The sequence below is a fragment of the Diachasma alloeum genome, unplaced genomic scaffold, assembly GCF_001412515.2.
Source record: "Diachasma alloeum isolate Michigan unplaced genomic scaffold, Dall2.0 Dall_scaffold_00219, whole genome shotgun sequence".
Classification (NCBI taxonomy): Eukaryota; Metazoa; Arthropoda; class Insecta; order Hymenoptera; family Braconidae; genus Diachasma; species Diachasma alloeum.
The window spans coordinates 54,240-70,518 of NW_021680384.1; the positions used below are offsets into that span (position 1 = coordinate 54,240).

Below are 16,279 nucleotides of genomic sequence, written 5' to 3' on the forward strand. Positions count from 1 at the left end.
ATTTCCAATTTTAATAAACATGTCTTGCATTTATTATGCAGTTATTTCCATCGTTACACAAAAAATTATCTTACACTAGTCCTATCGACTAAAGCGACACCTCTCTCACTCGAAAAAAAAGAAGAAAAAATAATCGGAAGCCATGATGATCAAATTCTAACCTCCCCTAATCTCCAAAAAATAAAAATAATCGAATCCTAACCTAGAAGAACAAAAGGCCTAAAAAATACAAATTCTACGGCATATCTCGAACGATCCTCAGAGTATCGCGTCAAAAATGTTCCTAATGAATAATACAAAATGATGATTTACTTATAGGTTATGTACTGTACAATGTTCCTCAACCTAACCTCAAAATCTCAGGATGCACTCCCCTCGTCACTTTGCCTCCGTCCTAACCTAATCTCGGCAGGCCCAACCTAACTGACGCCCTCATGGATCTTGACATAATGAATCTTCATAGCCTTGATGTTCGGATACTTGATCTTGCAAATGGGGCAGACCCTGCCGTCAGCGCCCTTGACCTCATAGCTCCCCAAATCGGTTTTCCTGTAGAACATCTCCGTCTTCTTCCCCTCGACCTCTTCGGCGTGCTCATTATTGAGATGGCCATCGATGGCGGAGCGATTGAACATGTGCCTAGAGCACAGATTGCAGCTGTAGAGGATGTTCATGTGGCTCTTCTCGTGGGCCTGCTTGGCCAACGAAGTATCAAAGACTTCCTCGCAGTCGTCCATGGTGCAGTAATGCTTGTCGCCATTGCCGTGAACCTTGGTGTAGTGCTGTTTCATGTTGGCAGGGTTAGAGAAGACCTTGTAGCACTCGGTGCAGGAGACCCCCTCGCCCTCGACCTCGCCCTCGTCGACCTCCAGAGGCTTGCCAATGCTGCTCTTGTGTACGTTCTGGCGATGCTTGTAGAGCGAGCTCATGCTGGGCAGCAGCTTCTTGCAGATGCCGCAGGTGACAGGTTTCTTGGTCGTGGCGGTTGGTGTCCCAAAGCTGCTGCCCGAAGGCTCCCCCAGGTGATACGCCTTCCTGATCATGTCAAAGTCCAATTTCGGTCGTTTTGGCTTGCCGTCTTCGTCGGCCTTGGAGGGGGACGGTGTCGTCGACTTCCTGGTTATCGAGTTCAACGACTTCCTCACGTAGTGCGCAGCGGCCTTATGCTTCTTCATGGAAGTCTCGTTGTTGAAGACCTTCTTGCAGACGGGGCAGGGGAAGGACGTGGGCGTCGTCTTCTTGAGCGACTGGAACTTGATGCCCGCCACCGGCGTCGTCTTGTGCAGCTTCTTGTGCTTCCACAGGGCTTTTGTCGAGCTGTAGAACTTTCCGCAGATGTCGCAGGAGATGTCGACGGGTCGCGTCACCTCGGCCAAGATCGGATTCTCCTTGTGCCACCTCATGTGCTCCTCCAGTGCCTTCTCATCCGGAAAGACGTTTGTGCACAGCTCACACTGAAGATCTCCGACAAAGGACTTCTCGGACTTGTGCTTCTGGCAGTGGACCTCCCACAGGTGCTTCCGCAATTCCCCGACGTCTGAGAAGGAGTCGTCGCAGACAGCGCAGGCCAAATTACTCGGTGACAAAGACTGCTTGAAACTCGGCGTTGGAAAGGACTTCTTGGCTTTAGCCGGACGCGGTGTCAGGCTCAACTCCAGCGGCCCCTCCTGCATCTCAACTTGCACCTGATCCAGCGGATGGGGCACCGACCGAATCGACAGTCTAGAGTCACGTCTGAAGTGGTGCCCTCTGTGAATCTTCAGCGACGTCTCGTTGCTGAAGCGCTTGCCGCATATGTCGCAAGCCAAGTGATCGTCCTCAGCCATTCCGTGTGACTGCTGAAGATGGCTGTTCAACATCTCCTGCGAATCGAAGACCTTCTTGCACTGCATACACTTGAAAGGGGGCGCCCCTCCCTCGGCGGGCACCTCCTTCGGGTGCGCCCTCTCGGCGTGCTGATTCCACAGATCCTCGCTCGTAAACGTCTTCGGGCACTTGGGACAACTGAACCTACCTGCGATTATGTGCACCGTTCTTATGTGCCTCCGCAAGTTGGGATAGTTGGCGAATATCTTGCCGCAGGTGGTGCACTCTGTGCTCCTCGTGTGGGAATTGTTCTCCCGGGGGATGGAGTAGGCGGATGCATTGAGCTCCGATCCCGACTGGCTCATGCTGTCGTCCACGTCGGGATCTATAACTTCAACGTGATTCTGGGCTTGGCTCTTGGTTTTTGAATGCGTCGGCCTGTGCTGTGCCAGCTCCTCCTTAGTGAGGAACTCCTGGGGGCACATGGCACAGCCGTACTTCATGGTGACCTTGGTCAAGCTCGAGTTGTAGTTCTTCCAGACGCTCTTCGCCCCGTCCCTCACAGCACTGTTTCTGTGCTGCTGGTGGTGGATCAAGTACTCATTAGACTGCTTGAACTTTGAGTTGCACTCGTAGCAGACGAGATCTTTGCGGTTGTGCTCGAGGGTAATGTGGGACTGGAATTTCTTGAAAACAAGGAATGTCATGCCGCAGTGGGCGCAGCGGTAGGAGGTCCGCTCGTCCGGCGGTAGACGCTTGCACAGGTCTTCGTGCTTGAGCATGTTGGGCTTGTAGCGATAGATCATGCCGCAGTAGTCGCACGTGTGGTTGTGCGCTGGGTCGCCGTGGCGGTAGGGCCCCGGGGCCGTTGCCGAGCGCTCTTTTGTCTTTGGGGATTTGAGCGCCGTCGGGGCGGACGACGTCAGGGGCTCGTACTGCTTGTCAGAGTGCTTCGACAGGTGGGACAGCAGTTCTTTTCTGTTCGGCATTGGTCTAAGGCACATGTTGCACGTGAAATACTTCTCCGTGCCGTGTTTGGGGACTACGAGGGCGATTTTCATGGCGCACTCAAAGGACGCGCCGCAATGGAGCTTGTATATCGAACGGTCTGGGAACTCGGTCAGGCATGCAATACACGTGTACGGACGCAAGTCTGGCATGTGCTGGCGGATGTGGTTGAGGGTGCTGCGGCGATCGCTAAACACTTGCTGACACGAGTAGCACGAGAAGGTCTTTAATTGGCTTATTATGTTCTCTTGGACTTGGGTGAGGGGCGCGTTCTTCTCCATTGAGAGGAGCTCGTCCTCGACGTCCTCCACCATCTCTATGTCCTCGTCCAGGGAGGAGGACTTGTCCGTCGAGGGGAGGCGGAATGATAGCGGACCGTTTCGCGGCTTTGGGGCGCTTGCGCGGTGGTAGCGATCCATGTGGTTCTTGTACGAGAGCTTTGAGTGCAAGTGGATCATGCAGTGGGGGCACTTACGTTTGAATACTTTGATACCGCGGAAGTGGGTGTGGGGACCGCGCTTTAGTTTTTTGCGGGAGGAGTGGTAGTCCCCTGAGGTCGGGTCCAGGAGGTCCTTCGCGGCTGCCGCCATTGGGTTCAGCAGGAGCTGTGTGCCCGCGACTGAGTCCGCTTCTGAAAGACGTGACCATCAGTCGTTTAGGGGCGGTGAGGGGATTTTTTTTCGGGAGGAATTTGGGGCCCAGAGGTTTTGGGGGTTCCGACACTTTTCGCTGAGGGTAGGGGGGAGGGTCTTGTGAGGGGTATGGTGGGGAAAATTGGGAAATTCAAAAATAATAAATGGCAGAATTTGGATATCTCGCTGGGGTTTTTCGAGTTTATGAAGAATTAGTCGAAAATTTGAATTGATGGCGAGATTTTTCAAAGGATTAGTGAATTAATACATTGATAAATTGATAAATTAGTAAGTTGATGAACTAATAAGTTAATGAATTAAGGAATTGATCAATTAATCATTATTAATGATTAATGAATGAATGGAGTGACAAATTAATTAATTAATTAATCCTTGAAAGAATGTTTTCTGCAGAAAATAATGAATACTACATAAATTGTGTTGATGGAAATTTTGATATCTCGATGGGGGTTTGGGATGTTTTATGAAGTGATTATTAAGAAAGAGGTACAGGTGCTGTTGGTAAAGTTACCTGATGAATGGCTTGATGATCGACGACGTTTGGAGCGAGGGGGGGATCTGTCCTCGGGGATGTCGTCCATATTGTCCATGGTATCGATGAGATCCTCTGGGGAGGACATCTCGTCTGGGTCGATTGGCTCCGATTTTATGTGAGTTATCTGGAGAAATAGGAACGTTTTAGAATGGACGAAAAGGAGAATGGAGAGGAGAATTTTTGATAATGAGAGCCAGGTGGAATGAGGAATTATTCAGTGAAAAGTGAATAATTGTTTACAAAAAAACTTGAAAATATCAATTGTCAAGGGACAATTTCACCTTTCGAGTTTTTTGAAAATTGATGAGGTAGAACTTTTGCCATTCTAAGTCAGCAATTTCAAATGTGGAGAAAGTAATTCGAGTGAAATCACATGAGGTTTTCAGCCCATCCGGATTAATTGGCAATTGTGACATTGATTTAGTTTTCCTCGTTTTTTGATTTCAAAATAATTGGATAATATGGTGAAATTTGGGTGAATTATTCGTGGAAAAATTCGGACAATTATTCAATATTATTTACAGACAATTGGCTGGGGAAATTTGTTTCTCTGCAATTTGTAGGATTTGTACATTTAAATCCAATTTTTGGGATATTCTATGAGATACTTCATTACTTTAATAATCGGTTCCCTTTTCTAATGGCGAGAATCTCAGTAAATTTGAAATCTAACTGGAAATTCATTTTTTTTCAGTACGAAATGAAAAAAAGTCCAGAAATCGTAGAGAGATTCTTTTTTTCCATCAACAAGTCTTCAAGTCTTCAACTGTTTAATCCCCATCAGAACCACCAAAAAAATCTTCAATCATCTTCAAAAACTCTCTAATCCCGAAATAAAAAAAAAAATCTCTCCACCCTCCCATCAGAATCATCCACCAGGAAGTGTTCCTCAATCTCAAAAAATTCAAAATATCCATCTCAAAATAATAAAAAAATGAATTGAAAAAATCCCTTCAATCGTATTCTCCTCGCACCCAAATTACCAAAATCATGAAAACATTTTTAATAAAAATTTAACATATCCACCTCAAAATACGAAGAAAAAATTAAAGTATCCAATCTAATTCCCAAATAATTTTTTAAAAACTCGAAAAAATCCCTAATCAAAATTAAATTCTCTAAAAATTGCCCTCTCGCAATTCAACATCCATTAAATAATATTGAAAATAAAAAAACTAATTCTAACACCTCCCAACCCCTAAATAATCAAGAAAACTCTTCTAAAAAATCGCTAATTAAGATTAAATTCTCGAAAACGCGTCCTCTTCCCCTTCAAAATCCCTAAAAAAAATATTCAAAATAAAAAAACCGACTCCAACACCTCCCGACCCCTGAATAATCAGAAAAACTCTTTTAAAAAACCACTGATCATAATCAAATTCTCGAAAACGCGTCCTCTTCCCCTTCAAAATCCCTAAAAAAAATATTCAAAATAAAAAAACCGACTCCAACACCTCCCGACCCCTGAATAATCAGAAAAACTCTTTTAAAAAACCACTGATCATAATCAAATTCTCGAAAACGCGTCCTCTTCCCCTTCAAAATCCCTAAAAAAAATATTCAAAATGAAAAAACCGACTCCAACACCTCCCGACCCCTAAATAATCAGAAAAACTCTTTTAAAAAACCACTAATCATAATCAAATTCTCGAAAATGCGTCCTCTTCCCCTTCAAAATCCCTAAAAAAAATATTCAAAATGAAAAAACCGACTCCAACACCTCCCGACCCCTAAATAATCAGAAAAACTCTTTTAAAAAACCACTAATCATAATCAAATTCTCGAAAATGCGTCCTCTTCCCCTTCAAAATCCCTAAAAAAAATATTCAAAATGAAAAAACCGACTCCAACACCTCCCGACCCCTGAATAATCAGGAAAACTCTTTTAAAAAACCACTAATCATAATCAAATTCTCCAGAACGCGTCCTCTTCCCCTTCAAAATCCCTAAAAAAAATATTCAAAATGAAAAAACCGACTCCAACACCTCCCGACCCCTGAATAATCAGGAAAACTCTTTTAAAAAACCACTAATCATAATCAAATTCTCCAGAACGCGTCCTCTTCCCCTTCAAAATCCCTAAAAAAAATATTCAAAATGAAAAAACTGCTTCCAGCACCTCCCAATCCGCAAATAAAAAAATTCATCAAACCCCAGTCCCCAAATTCGAAAGACCCTCCACTCCTCCCGCCAAAACGCGCTCCCTCCCGCCCCAAAAATCCACCGCACCCTCCTCAAAGCCACTTACAACATCTCCACGTTTCTCCACCCATCTCTGCAGCTTCTCCTGGGACCTGAGACAGCTATCCCTGTACAAGTGCCACTGATTGACACTCTTGACACAGCTCCCGCAGATCATCGTCCCGAGTTTGTCGTCCCGCAGCACCTGAAACGCACCGAACCAATGAATTCATCAAGTGCTCCTCACCCCACCGCCACCAGCCACACCAATCACCAAAGATGGATGACACGACTCATCGACGCCATAACCTTCCCCCATCGTGCCAAAAAAATCAACACTTCGAGATTTGGGGCCCTCCAGAGGCCCCCAGAGAGGCCAAAGCGGCCGGAAAAGCCACTCCAAAGGATTGAAGACCCCCAATAATGACAATTAACTCACCTCGATGCTGAGACAGTCTTGAATCTTCTCGGCCAATGGTACAGCTGCCCCTTGGACGCCGAATATTGGTGACTTGGGCTCGTCCGTTGACAGACAAAGTCTGCACACATTGTCCAGTGCCTCCAGCTCGACGACTTCGTCCATCCTCAGGACATAAATCCACTTGGTGTCGTTGATTGATGGGGTTGATTGGCCGGATGATGAGCCTGGCTTGTTGCAGTCAACGGTGATACGTCGTCTGGTGATGATGGAGGCTGGAGAAGGTTAGGGACGCAACGTTTTGTTTGCTCGCCGACATTTGAACGCGCGGAGCTACCACCGAGGCATCAGGTATCGCATCGAGCGGTCCAAGGGGTTCAGTTGGCTTGAGGATGGCAATCTCTGGGGGATTCTGGGGAGTCCAGGCGGCGCCAGCCGCACCTCGAGCCTCACTCCGGCAGACACAGATGGCGGCATCTGCGGCTTTTGTCGGATTTCGTGAGTTTTTTTTTTTCTAGAAAACTCCCACTCCCTCGGCGTTCACTGATAATTTCTCAGAAAGCAGCATGTCGACAATTAAATTTTAGATGGCACTGGCAAAAATTGTTTCTGGGTCTCTGGTGTCCATTGGACAGGAAATAGGAACAAGATGAATAAATTGTCAGACCCTCGATTCGGTTCTCATCAACTTTTAATTCAGTTTTTGGTTTTACATAAAATTTTCTAACGCATTAAATCAGTCCAGAATCCTCCCCTCGCCTCATAATGAACAATAACAATAATTATATTTTTTACAATAATAAAAATATTGTGCACTTGTATTTCAAATTGTGCAGTAACAGAATTAGAATTTGGTCCTTCGAATGCGAATAAACATGTTCTATTAATTGGTAATTAATGAAAACAGGGATATGTGGAATGACTGCAAGTTTAACTGAATGATTGTTTTTTTCGTTACATCGTAAATTCAATGCGTCCACAGAAATTTACATTGATCTACAGTGATTGCATTTGACAATCAACAATTGATTTTGTTGATCGATAGATTTGGTCTTTCGATCTTTGACGAAGCGAAGCTACTTTACATCCAGTTAATTAGGTACACGATAACATTTTTTAGTATTTTCCACAGTTAGGAACCGGTCCTTTTTATCTATTCATTCCTGATGTGTTATTAATTTTGGAAAGTCAGTAGTGAAGTGGAGTTGAGTATTCAGCATTGAAAGAGCTAAACTGAATCGTCAGCGGAATTTAAGAATGAAAACGATTGACAATTAATGTTGATTCAATCGATTATTTTCTGTTGCGTTGCATTCAACTCATCTTTGATATTTGCTGCATTAAAAATGCCCAAGAATCTCAAAAACTGAGACAAACTTGGTATTCTTGGAGACAATAGCATGAGTGATAAAGTCTCCATGTTCGACTTAATTGAACAGTTGCAAGTCACGACTTAAATACGCTATTATCTCAGTGATTATTGGTTTAACGATAAAATATCAAACGATATTTACCGTAGATCAGGAAATTTTCTACAAAAAAAGTCTCGACATTTTCTCCTAAACCACTAGTTCTTGAGATAATATCATAATTAACAAATCGACAAATTCCACTTGACTGGGATTCATAAAGTTCAGGTGAATGTAACACAACTGAAATTCATCGATTCAATAAATATCAGCAGTCATTCGTTGAGATGTCTAAATACAACCAATTATTCAGTCTATTAACGTTTATTAAAGTCACTCGTTACGTTCGTTGAAACATTCTCTATTGAGTTACCGCACGTCTCTCCCATTTATTAATTTGTAGTTTTATTTTAACAGTTGTATTTTCACATGACAATGTCAATCAACTTTTGAACAAACAGTCATAATTATTCATCAGTGTATTTATCCAAACAAAATCATCCGGCGAGTTGATGGAGAATGTCCCAACGAACATTTTGAGCCCAGGAGCCCAACAATTAATGTTAAAATTTCTCCTAGAAAATAATTCCATAATCACTGAAACAAAAAAAACATTCCAAATTTTTCTTTTTGCCACTTCACTAATGAATTTCATCAATGAATATTTATTCTCTAGGTTTCCCGCACCTCTCAATATCAACATTTTCCACCTATTCTTCATTATCATCATCAAATTATTCATCTCTCGTCGCTCATTTGTGTTCAACTAAATTAGTTGAATCAATAATTAAACAATGAATGCCGAAAAATTCAGGTTGTTTGACAGTTCGTCATGAAACAGGTACTCTTCTTCGTCTGTTCTCGAACGTAGTCTTGAACGTTGAACTTTGTATCGTCCGGATCAACATTTTTTCGGGCCTTCAGTTGTCTGAAACACAAGACACAACTAAACCCCAACCGCCCAAATCGGAATTTCTTTATTTTTTCGCTCTTTTTTGGAATTGGAAATTGCGGAAAATTACTTTGCAATGGCTAGGAACGCCAATTCGACGTTGGCCCCAGTCCGGGCTGAGGTCTCCATGAAGGGCACGTCGTACTCGTCAGCCAGACGTTTGCCATCCTCTTTTTTCACCATTCTCTCAGGTCCGCAATCTGCTTTATTCCCTGATAACCAAAATTTTCATTAAAAATGAAAAATCTGTCGTCAGTTTTTGCGGAATAACTCAGAATTCATGAGAGATGTCGAAATGTTTGTCAGAACCTTTTTTATAGTCCTTGAAATTCTCTATGAAAATGATTATATGGCATTTCGTCGTAAATCCACTCATTGACGAGATACTTTAAAAAATGATAAAAATATGAAGTGTAATTTTTTCTGTACCTCCAATTTTTCATCTTTGTTTACTGTTTAAATATCTCGGTAACGAGTGGTTCTAGAGAAAAATGTCACTAATTTTTTTTTACAGAAAATTAAATTCTCTACAAAAAAGTTGATGTGACATTTCGTCGTAAATGCACGCATTAGCGAGATAATGACGGATGTAATAAACATGCTCGTGTTTGGTTTTCGTGCGAATGCATAAATAACATTATTTACTCGGGGTAATTTCAATAACACAATAACATGCTGAAAGTATCAATAATAATATACGAAACCTAGTAGCATAATGACAACGTCATTCTGAGCGTATTCCCGGATCTCTCCAAGCCATGCCCTGATGTTATCATAACTAGTCTTGTTCGTCACGTCGTAGAGCAATAGCAGCGCTGAAAAACCAGTCGGTTGGCTCATCCATTATGTAATCACTGGGAGGGCTTCTCGTGTTGTGTGGGATAGTGTATGCCGGTGGATTTAAACTCGCGCGTGTATAATATGGATGGAATAACGAGATTTTTTCATTTTCGGATAACACGACTGAAAATAGTGAATTGAATGAACCGTGTCTAATTTTTTCAAATCAAATGTCACACGATTTCAATTGCGTTGGGACATTCTCCATCAACTCGCCGGACGATTGTTTGGATAAATACACTAATGAATAATTACGACTGTTTGTTCAAAAGTTGATTGGCATTGCCATGTGAAAATACAACTGTTAAAATAAAAATACAAATTAATAAATGGGAGAGACGTGCGGTAACTCAACAGAGAATGTTCCAACGAACATGATGAGCCCAGTGACATTGAAATCGGATGAAACCCGTGACTTTAATAAACGTTAATAGACTGAATAATTAGTTGTATTTAGACATCTCAACGAATGACTGCTGATATTTATTGAATCGATGAATTTCAGTTGTGTTACATTCACCTGAACTTTATGAATTCCAGTCAAGTGGAATTTGTCGATTTGTTAATTATGATATTATCTCGAGAACTAGTGGTTTAGGAGAAAATGTCGAGAGACTTTTTTGTAGAAAATTTCCTGATCTACGGAAAATATCGTTTGATATTTCATCGTTAAACCAATAATCAGTGAGATAATATCGTATTTAAGTAGTAGCTTGCAACTGTTCAATTAAGTTAAACATGGAGACTCGATCATTCATGTTATTATCTCCGAGAATGCCAAATTTGTCACAGTTTTTGAGATTTCTGGGCATTTTTAATGCAACAAATATCAAATTCTAGTCAATTCCGTCGATTTGTTAATTATTATCTAATCGCAACAACGAGTGATTCCGTCAAAATATCTCGCTCTGAAAAAATGTCCCTCGATATTCCATCGCTACACCAATAATTACCGCGATAATTACATTAAAACCCCTCCGAAACCCCCAAAATTTCGCACAAAACCCATTTTCAACGCTCCTGTCCCCCCCAGACATCTCTCGCCATAAATCCCTCAAAACTCCAGATCCTCTCCAACTGTAATCCCCACCCACAGAATGTCCCCATAGGGTGCAATCACAGTCTCACAAAAGCCTCTGCAACCCCAGAAATAATGAAATCCCGTGGTTATCATAATTCTCAAACATTTTACCGTGAGCGTCTCTGTAGTACGCGTGTGTTACACTCCGAAATCTCTCTTGCCCCGCGGTGTCCCATATCTGGAGCTTGATCCTCGTGTCTCCGACTGTCACAACTTTGTTCTAAAAATTAATATTATCCTTTGTTCACCTCCATCTACGTCACATCTCCCTTATCTCATTAAAAGAAAAAAAAACTCTGAGGAGATGGAAGGGGGGGGGTCGATAATGACCCCATTCTGTAGATCGGAAAATTGACCCACAAATTAAAAAAAAAAGACGACCCATTTTACCCCACTACTTCAAGAGTTACAGCCAAAAATCGTTTTTCGCCAAAAACGTTTTTTCGATTTTTCTCAAGAACCCCTGGGGCTGAACGGGTCATCTTTTTTTTAATCTGTGGGTAAATTTCCCGACCTGGCGAATGCAACAGGTTTCGTTCAAATCGGCCATAAACCTCTCATGAAATGAGGATTTATGGGAGAACAAAGGAAATGAGCGATGAATTTTTCATGTTTCTCACCCTGAAATCAATGCCAACTGTGCTTATATGATTTCCCGAGAGGAATCTACCATGACGAAATCTTGTGAGGAGGCAGGTTTTCCCAACGCCGCTGTCCCCCAATAGCATAACCTATCAGTTTTGAATAAAAGAATCTTATAAAAGAGCCTTGACATGGAGGGAAATATCACTCTCTCGTTTCAGCATTTTACAGGGCACAGGTCATGAAAATATATATCTCGTCTCGACTCTGTGGCGATTACATTAATTATAAACCCCCCGGAGTTGGTCGGGATTTTAAACTATTAATTCACTTGCAGAAATAATTCAAATAATAAAGTTGGAGATTTTCTTCACAAGCAATCTGTGACCCCATTCGATAGATGGGAAGATTTATCCATAAATAAAAAAAGGGCCCATTTTGCCCCATTATTTTTCGCGTAATTGTGAAAAAACGAAATTCGTCAAATAATCGGGCAAAATGGGTCACATTTTTTTCATTCTCGGTCGAATTTGCCGATCTATTCGGTAAAACCGATTTTTGAGACGGGGAAAATGGGGACCCATTTTTCCCCAGTAATTTATACAATACATTTCAAAAACGAATTTCATCTTAATTCTAATTCGCAAATTTTCTCTTTTTTCAATAGCGCAAAACGGGTCAAATTTTTGAATTATAAATTTCATTGTAAATGTCCCAATGCCTTCTCATCGTCCCAATTTCCCCTCCACATCCTTCCAAGTATCACCTGTACAAGTCCCACAATCACAAATTAGAAAGTAAAGATGTATCAGGAGTGAATTAGACCTTGAAATGTAATTCCGTGGCCTCGGGTGGGGCCTGTGGTTCGCCAGTACTATCGTGGGACGACTGTCGTCGCACAATGGGCCCGAGGCCAGTGGTGGGGGTAGAGTGGGCCCGCGACGCCCCACCACTCGCCTCGGCGTTGGGCCAATCAGAACCGCCACCGGTGGGACCGCACTGACGCTGCATCCGCGTCCCACCGTGCCTGACAGCCTCCTCCACAGCTCTCATGCGCTCCTACTATCAGGAGCACCAATTTGCTCTTCTTCTTCTCGGCCACTCCTCGTCGTCCAAGTCGCAGTTATGTCGTTTCACGTACTATCCCCGTTTTTTTTCTCGTTTTCTCCCGCTGACGGCGGCTTGTGGTGTTGCCTTTTTCTTTATATTTTTTATTTTTTCGTTTTTATTAACCACCAGAACGCACTTCTACCTCAACTCCCGAGCGTCGGGGAGGTCAATCAACTCTGTTCCATAAGCCTGGTAAAAGGCAACCGGCGCGAGCCAAACGGAATACGACCTCAGATTCGTATGTAGGCGAGAGTCACTTTTGGAGTGTCATTATATCTTCTGGATTATCTGGGAATTTAACTTTGTGGTTTAATATCACGAGTTGAGGTGTCAAGTGATAATGAAAGTTGGAGAGATAAAAAATTGACATTTTTTTTTCGGGGCTTGAAGAAAAACGGAGTCGCTGGGGTGGGAAAATGGGGTCAATATGGACCCAACTGAAAAGATCCGGAAATTCGCGACCAAATTTAAAAAAAGACAAATCATTTTTTTTTTCATTTGATGGGAAATTCTTTTGGATATGGGGTGAGACCTGATATGAGGTTTCAACTCGATGTGAGAATTTCCGGTTCATGATATTGCCTTCAACTTTTCCGTTCACAAGAACCGACTGAAAAATAGCAAAATGGCAAAATGTATTTAACGAAAGTTTCATTTTCCCTTCCGTCATCCGGATATTGCAATAGAACTCATTATCAACATGTCAAGCTGTCAATGAAAAATACGAGCTGTTGCTATTATCAGATACGTCCGTCGCAGTCTATCAATCCATAAAAGTAGCTATACCCAATTTTATTCCTGGATTTCGCGGGAGTTTGTGGATTATGGGGACTCATGATTTACGGTGATTTCGATCGCTAAATAATAGTGAACATAATCACAAAATTATCGGGGCTCAAATAAACATGAGCACGTGATTTTTTGCCTGATGACATTTTTTGACGCTTACGTTAGTCTATTATTTACTCATTACTTCGTACGATCTTATCGCTAAAATAATTTGTTTTCAATTAGAAGAATTCTTGAGAGCATTACCTTTCCTGTAAGTTTTAAATTTAGATCGAGACGTGAAGACTCGATAGATGCATGGCATTCCCTTAAACCCTGCTAGGGCGCCACCTTATCGCCTTGCATTGTCCTCTGAATGTAAACATTATGCGTTGGAAGTTGTGCTATGAAGCAAATAAATTTGTCTTTCAATCTTGAAAGAAATGAGCCATTTCAAAGCAACATGATCGGTACGAATCAGAAATTTTCAACCCAAAAGGTGACAAAATAATTCAACTTTTGATGCCGGGAGTTGTTTCTCACTGACAATTATTCATTTGTGAACTGCTGAGACAATTGCTGTAATAAACGATGAATTTTATATCATCGCGAGTTGATGGTTCCCTGTGGGTGCGTCCATGTGCCCCAGGGGTCGATAAAATGAACAAATAAATGGGTAAATCATCTAGGGAGGGAAACAGATAAATAAGCAACTCTCAAATTCCTGACGACAAAAATGATTTGGTCGTTGTCAACATCCAACAAGACATATCTGACTGATCGACTTCTTGAAAGAAATGAACCATTTCAAAGCAACATGATCGGTACGAATCAGAAATATTCAACCCAAAAGGTGACAAAATAATTCAACTTTTGATGCCGGGAGTTGTTTCTCACTGACAATTATTCATTTCTGAACTGCTGAGACAATTGCTGTAATAAACGATGAATTTTATATCATCGCGAGTTGATGGTTCCCTGTGGGTGCGTCCACGTGCCCCAGGGGTCTATAAAACAAACAAACGAATGAATAAATCTCCCCGCGAGACAATAAAACAATCATTAATAAAATCGTCTCCCGGCCCGGCCTCACCCACCTCTCGCCAACCTCCCGCCAACATTTCCCTCCTAGGTTATGTTCCTTATCGAAACCCCTCAAGAAATTTCCCACGACTGCTGATCCCATCTTCCGGGCTAAAAAGGCGTGGATTAGGCCTTAGAACCCACCCACGCCCCATGCAACCCACCAACATGTGTACGAGGAAGAGGCGAATAATAAATGTAAACGAGATGGGTCTCCGGGGTTGAATGAATGTGACTCATTGTGTTTTCGAGAATGGCTAGAGGCTCGAGGCTTATGTTCTGAATCTACCCGACTAGTGGCGCCCTGACCCTAGCCCCTTGCGTCTCTCCCCGACTCTTCCAACTGCCGCTGCCTTTCCTCTCGCTCTCTCTCTCTCCCCCCCCCCCCCTGCCAACGCCATCTTTTCACGGCAATTGTGTGACACACACTGTTGAGCAGAGAGGCCTCTCTGTGCGCGACGTTGTAACGCCGAGGCTCTCTCACTCGCTTTGTGCTCGGCCACTGACACGACACTGTCACGTGACTCACGTGACCGAGAGAAACGCTGTTGCATCATTTGAGTTTTTTTTTCTTTTTTTTCTTGAGGTTTTTGAGAACGGAAGGGGGGGGGTCGGAAATGACCCCATAGAATAACTTGAAAAATTGAAAACTTTTCTTACTTTCATTTTGTGAAAGAAAAAAAAAAGAAAAGAGCAAGGGGAAACCAGTGGGACAAAACGGGTCGATTTTTTTTTTTATTGAATGGAATATTTGTCGGGTTGTGGCATGAGAATTTTTGGATATTGTTGTTGATTAATTTTTTGGGTTGATCTTGGAATGAAAAAATTGGTGGTTTCTTCACTCAGAGTAACTATGACATTGCTAATCACGGATCGACGTGGATTTACGTCAGTACGACTTCAATCCAGTATATTGTCAATCTCGGCAATATTATTTATCATCATAGTGAAGAAAAAGTGACGGTTGGGGATGAATTACACGCACGGGATTTGAACCAGCGATGTCAGGGTTGGGAGGAGTAGCGCTTTACCAACTGCGCCATGACAGAGTTTGCCTCGAGCTGGGAATTTGAACTTTATATTTGGGTGGATGTATTCACCGTATTTGTATTTAATAGGGTAACTCCTCTTTGTGACTTCATAATCAAAGGTTACTCGTTTTTTTTTTCAACTCGCACAGGACAACACTTCGTTTCCCCGGCCGCCGCGGAACAAACGACAGAAACGGAGTTTTATTAAATTTTGATTGCGAAAAGCTTCGTAATTCAACTACAGTGTTGCAACTACACCAGCCAACTAAGTGCTACCCCAGGATATCCCCCATGTTAAATTCGCTTTTTCCCCAATTACTGTACTCTCCGCTCCCTGTTTTATTAATCAACATTGACCTTAATGCTTTATCAATATTTTCGGGCTTCAATTCGAGGTTGAGAATTTTACCATGTGCGAGGTATTTTTAAATGAAGTCGATAGTGACCCCAAAAAAAATTATAAAACGATTTTTTGTCAATTACAAAAACATTTTTACAAAATGTCAATTTTTCATTAATAAGTGCTAAAAAAAATGTTATCGAAAGACAATGAGAATAATTTTTTAAAAAACTCCACTCTGTCAGCATGAAAATATAACGAGGTACGTGAAATAGTGGATAGGGCGTTCACAAGGCAACCGAGACGAAAGTCAAGCCTTTGTGCAGTGAGTCCTTCCTCGTATCGTAGGATAGTTATGGAAGGACGACGAGAGGGCGGCAAGGGGGGGATATGTGTGACGTATGGTTAGCTGTGCCTGCACGAATTCGATATACCGTACAAGTCCGTTTGGCAAACAACACCCCCCCCCCCCCCCCCCCCCC

General features: G+C 42.5%; 2 protein-coding genes across 5 annotated transcripts in view; both read right to left on the reverse strand.

The window, feature by feature from the left end:
• Positions 1-8: 8 nt before the first annotated feature.
• Positions 9-6,953, reverse strand: LOC107037385 (zinc finger protein 845). 2 transcript variants are annotated; one of them, XM_015255915.1, is made up of 4 exons: positions 6,623-6,953; positions 6,251-6,388; positions 3,979-4,126; positions 9-3,442 (listed from the first exon to the last, which is right to left on the reverse strand). In XM_015255915.1, exons 1-4 carry the CDS (start codon positions 6,764-6,766, stop codon positions 420-422), a joined length of 3,453 nt encoding a protein of 1,150 aa, XP_015111401.1. In that variant the 5' UTR covers positions 6,767-6,953; the 3' UTR covers positions 9-419. The 2 variants fall into 2 exon arrangements, with proteins under 2 accessions (XP_015111401.1, XP_015111400.1); XM_015255914.1 differs by having other exon boundaries at positions 9-3,445.
• Positions 6,954-7,285: 332 nt separating this feature from the next.
• LOC107037388 (ras-related protein Rab-37) overlaps positions 7,286-16,279 on the reverse strand; it is a 55,680-nt gene continuing 46,686 nt past the window's right edge. For 2 of the 3 annotated variants that reach the window (XM_015255919.1, XM_015255921.1), the window contains 4 exons: positions 10,995-11,103; positions 9,667-9,777; positions 9,033-9,174; positions 7,286-8,938 (listed from right to left, as the gene is read on the reverse strand). In XM_015255919.1, the coding sequence (XP_015111405.1) occupies positions 8,821-8,938; positions 9,033-9,174; positions 9,667-9,777; positions 10,995-11,103 (480 nt within the window). In that variant the 3' untranslated portion in view covers positions 7,286-8,820. The remainder of the gene's footprint in view (positions 8,939-9,032; positions 9,175-9,666; positions 9,778-10,994; positions 11,104-16,279) is intronic. The other variant, XR_001460829.1, reaches the window with a different exon arrangement.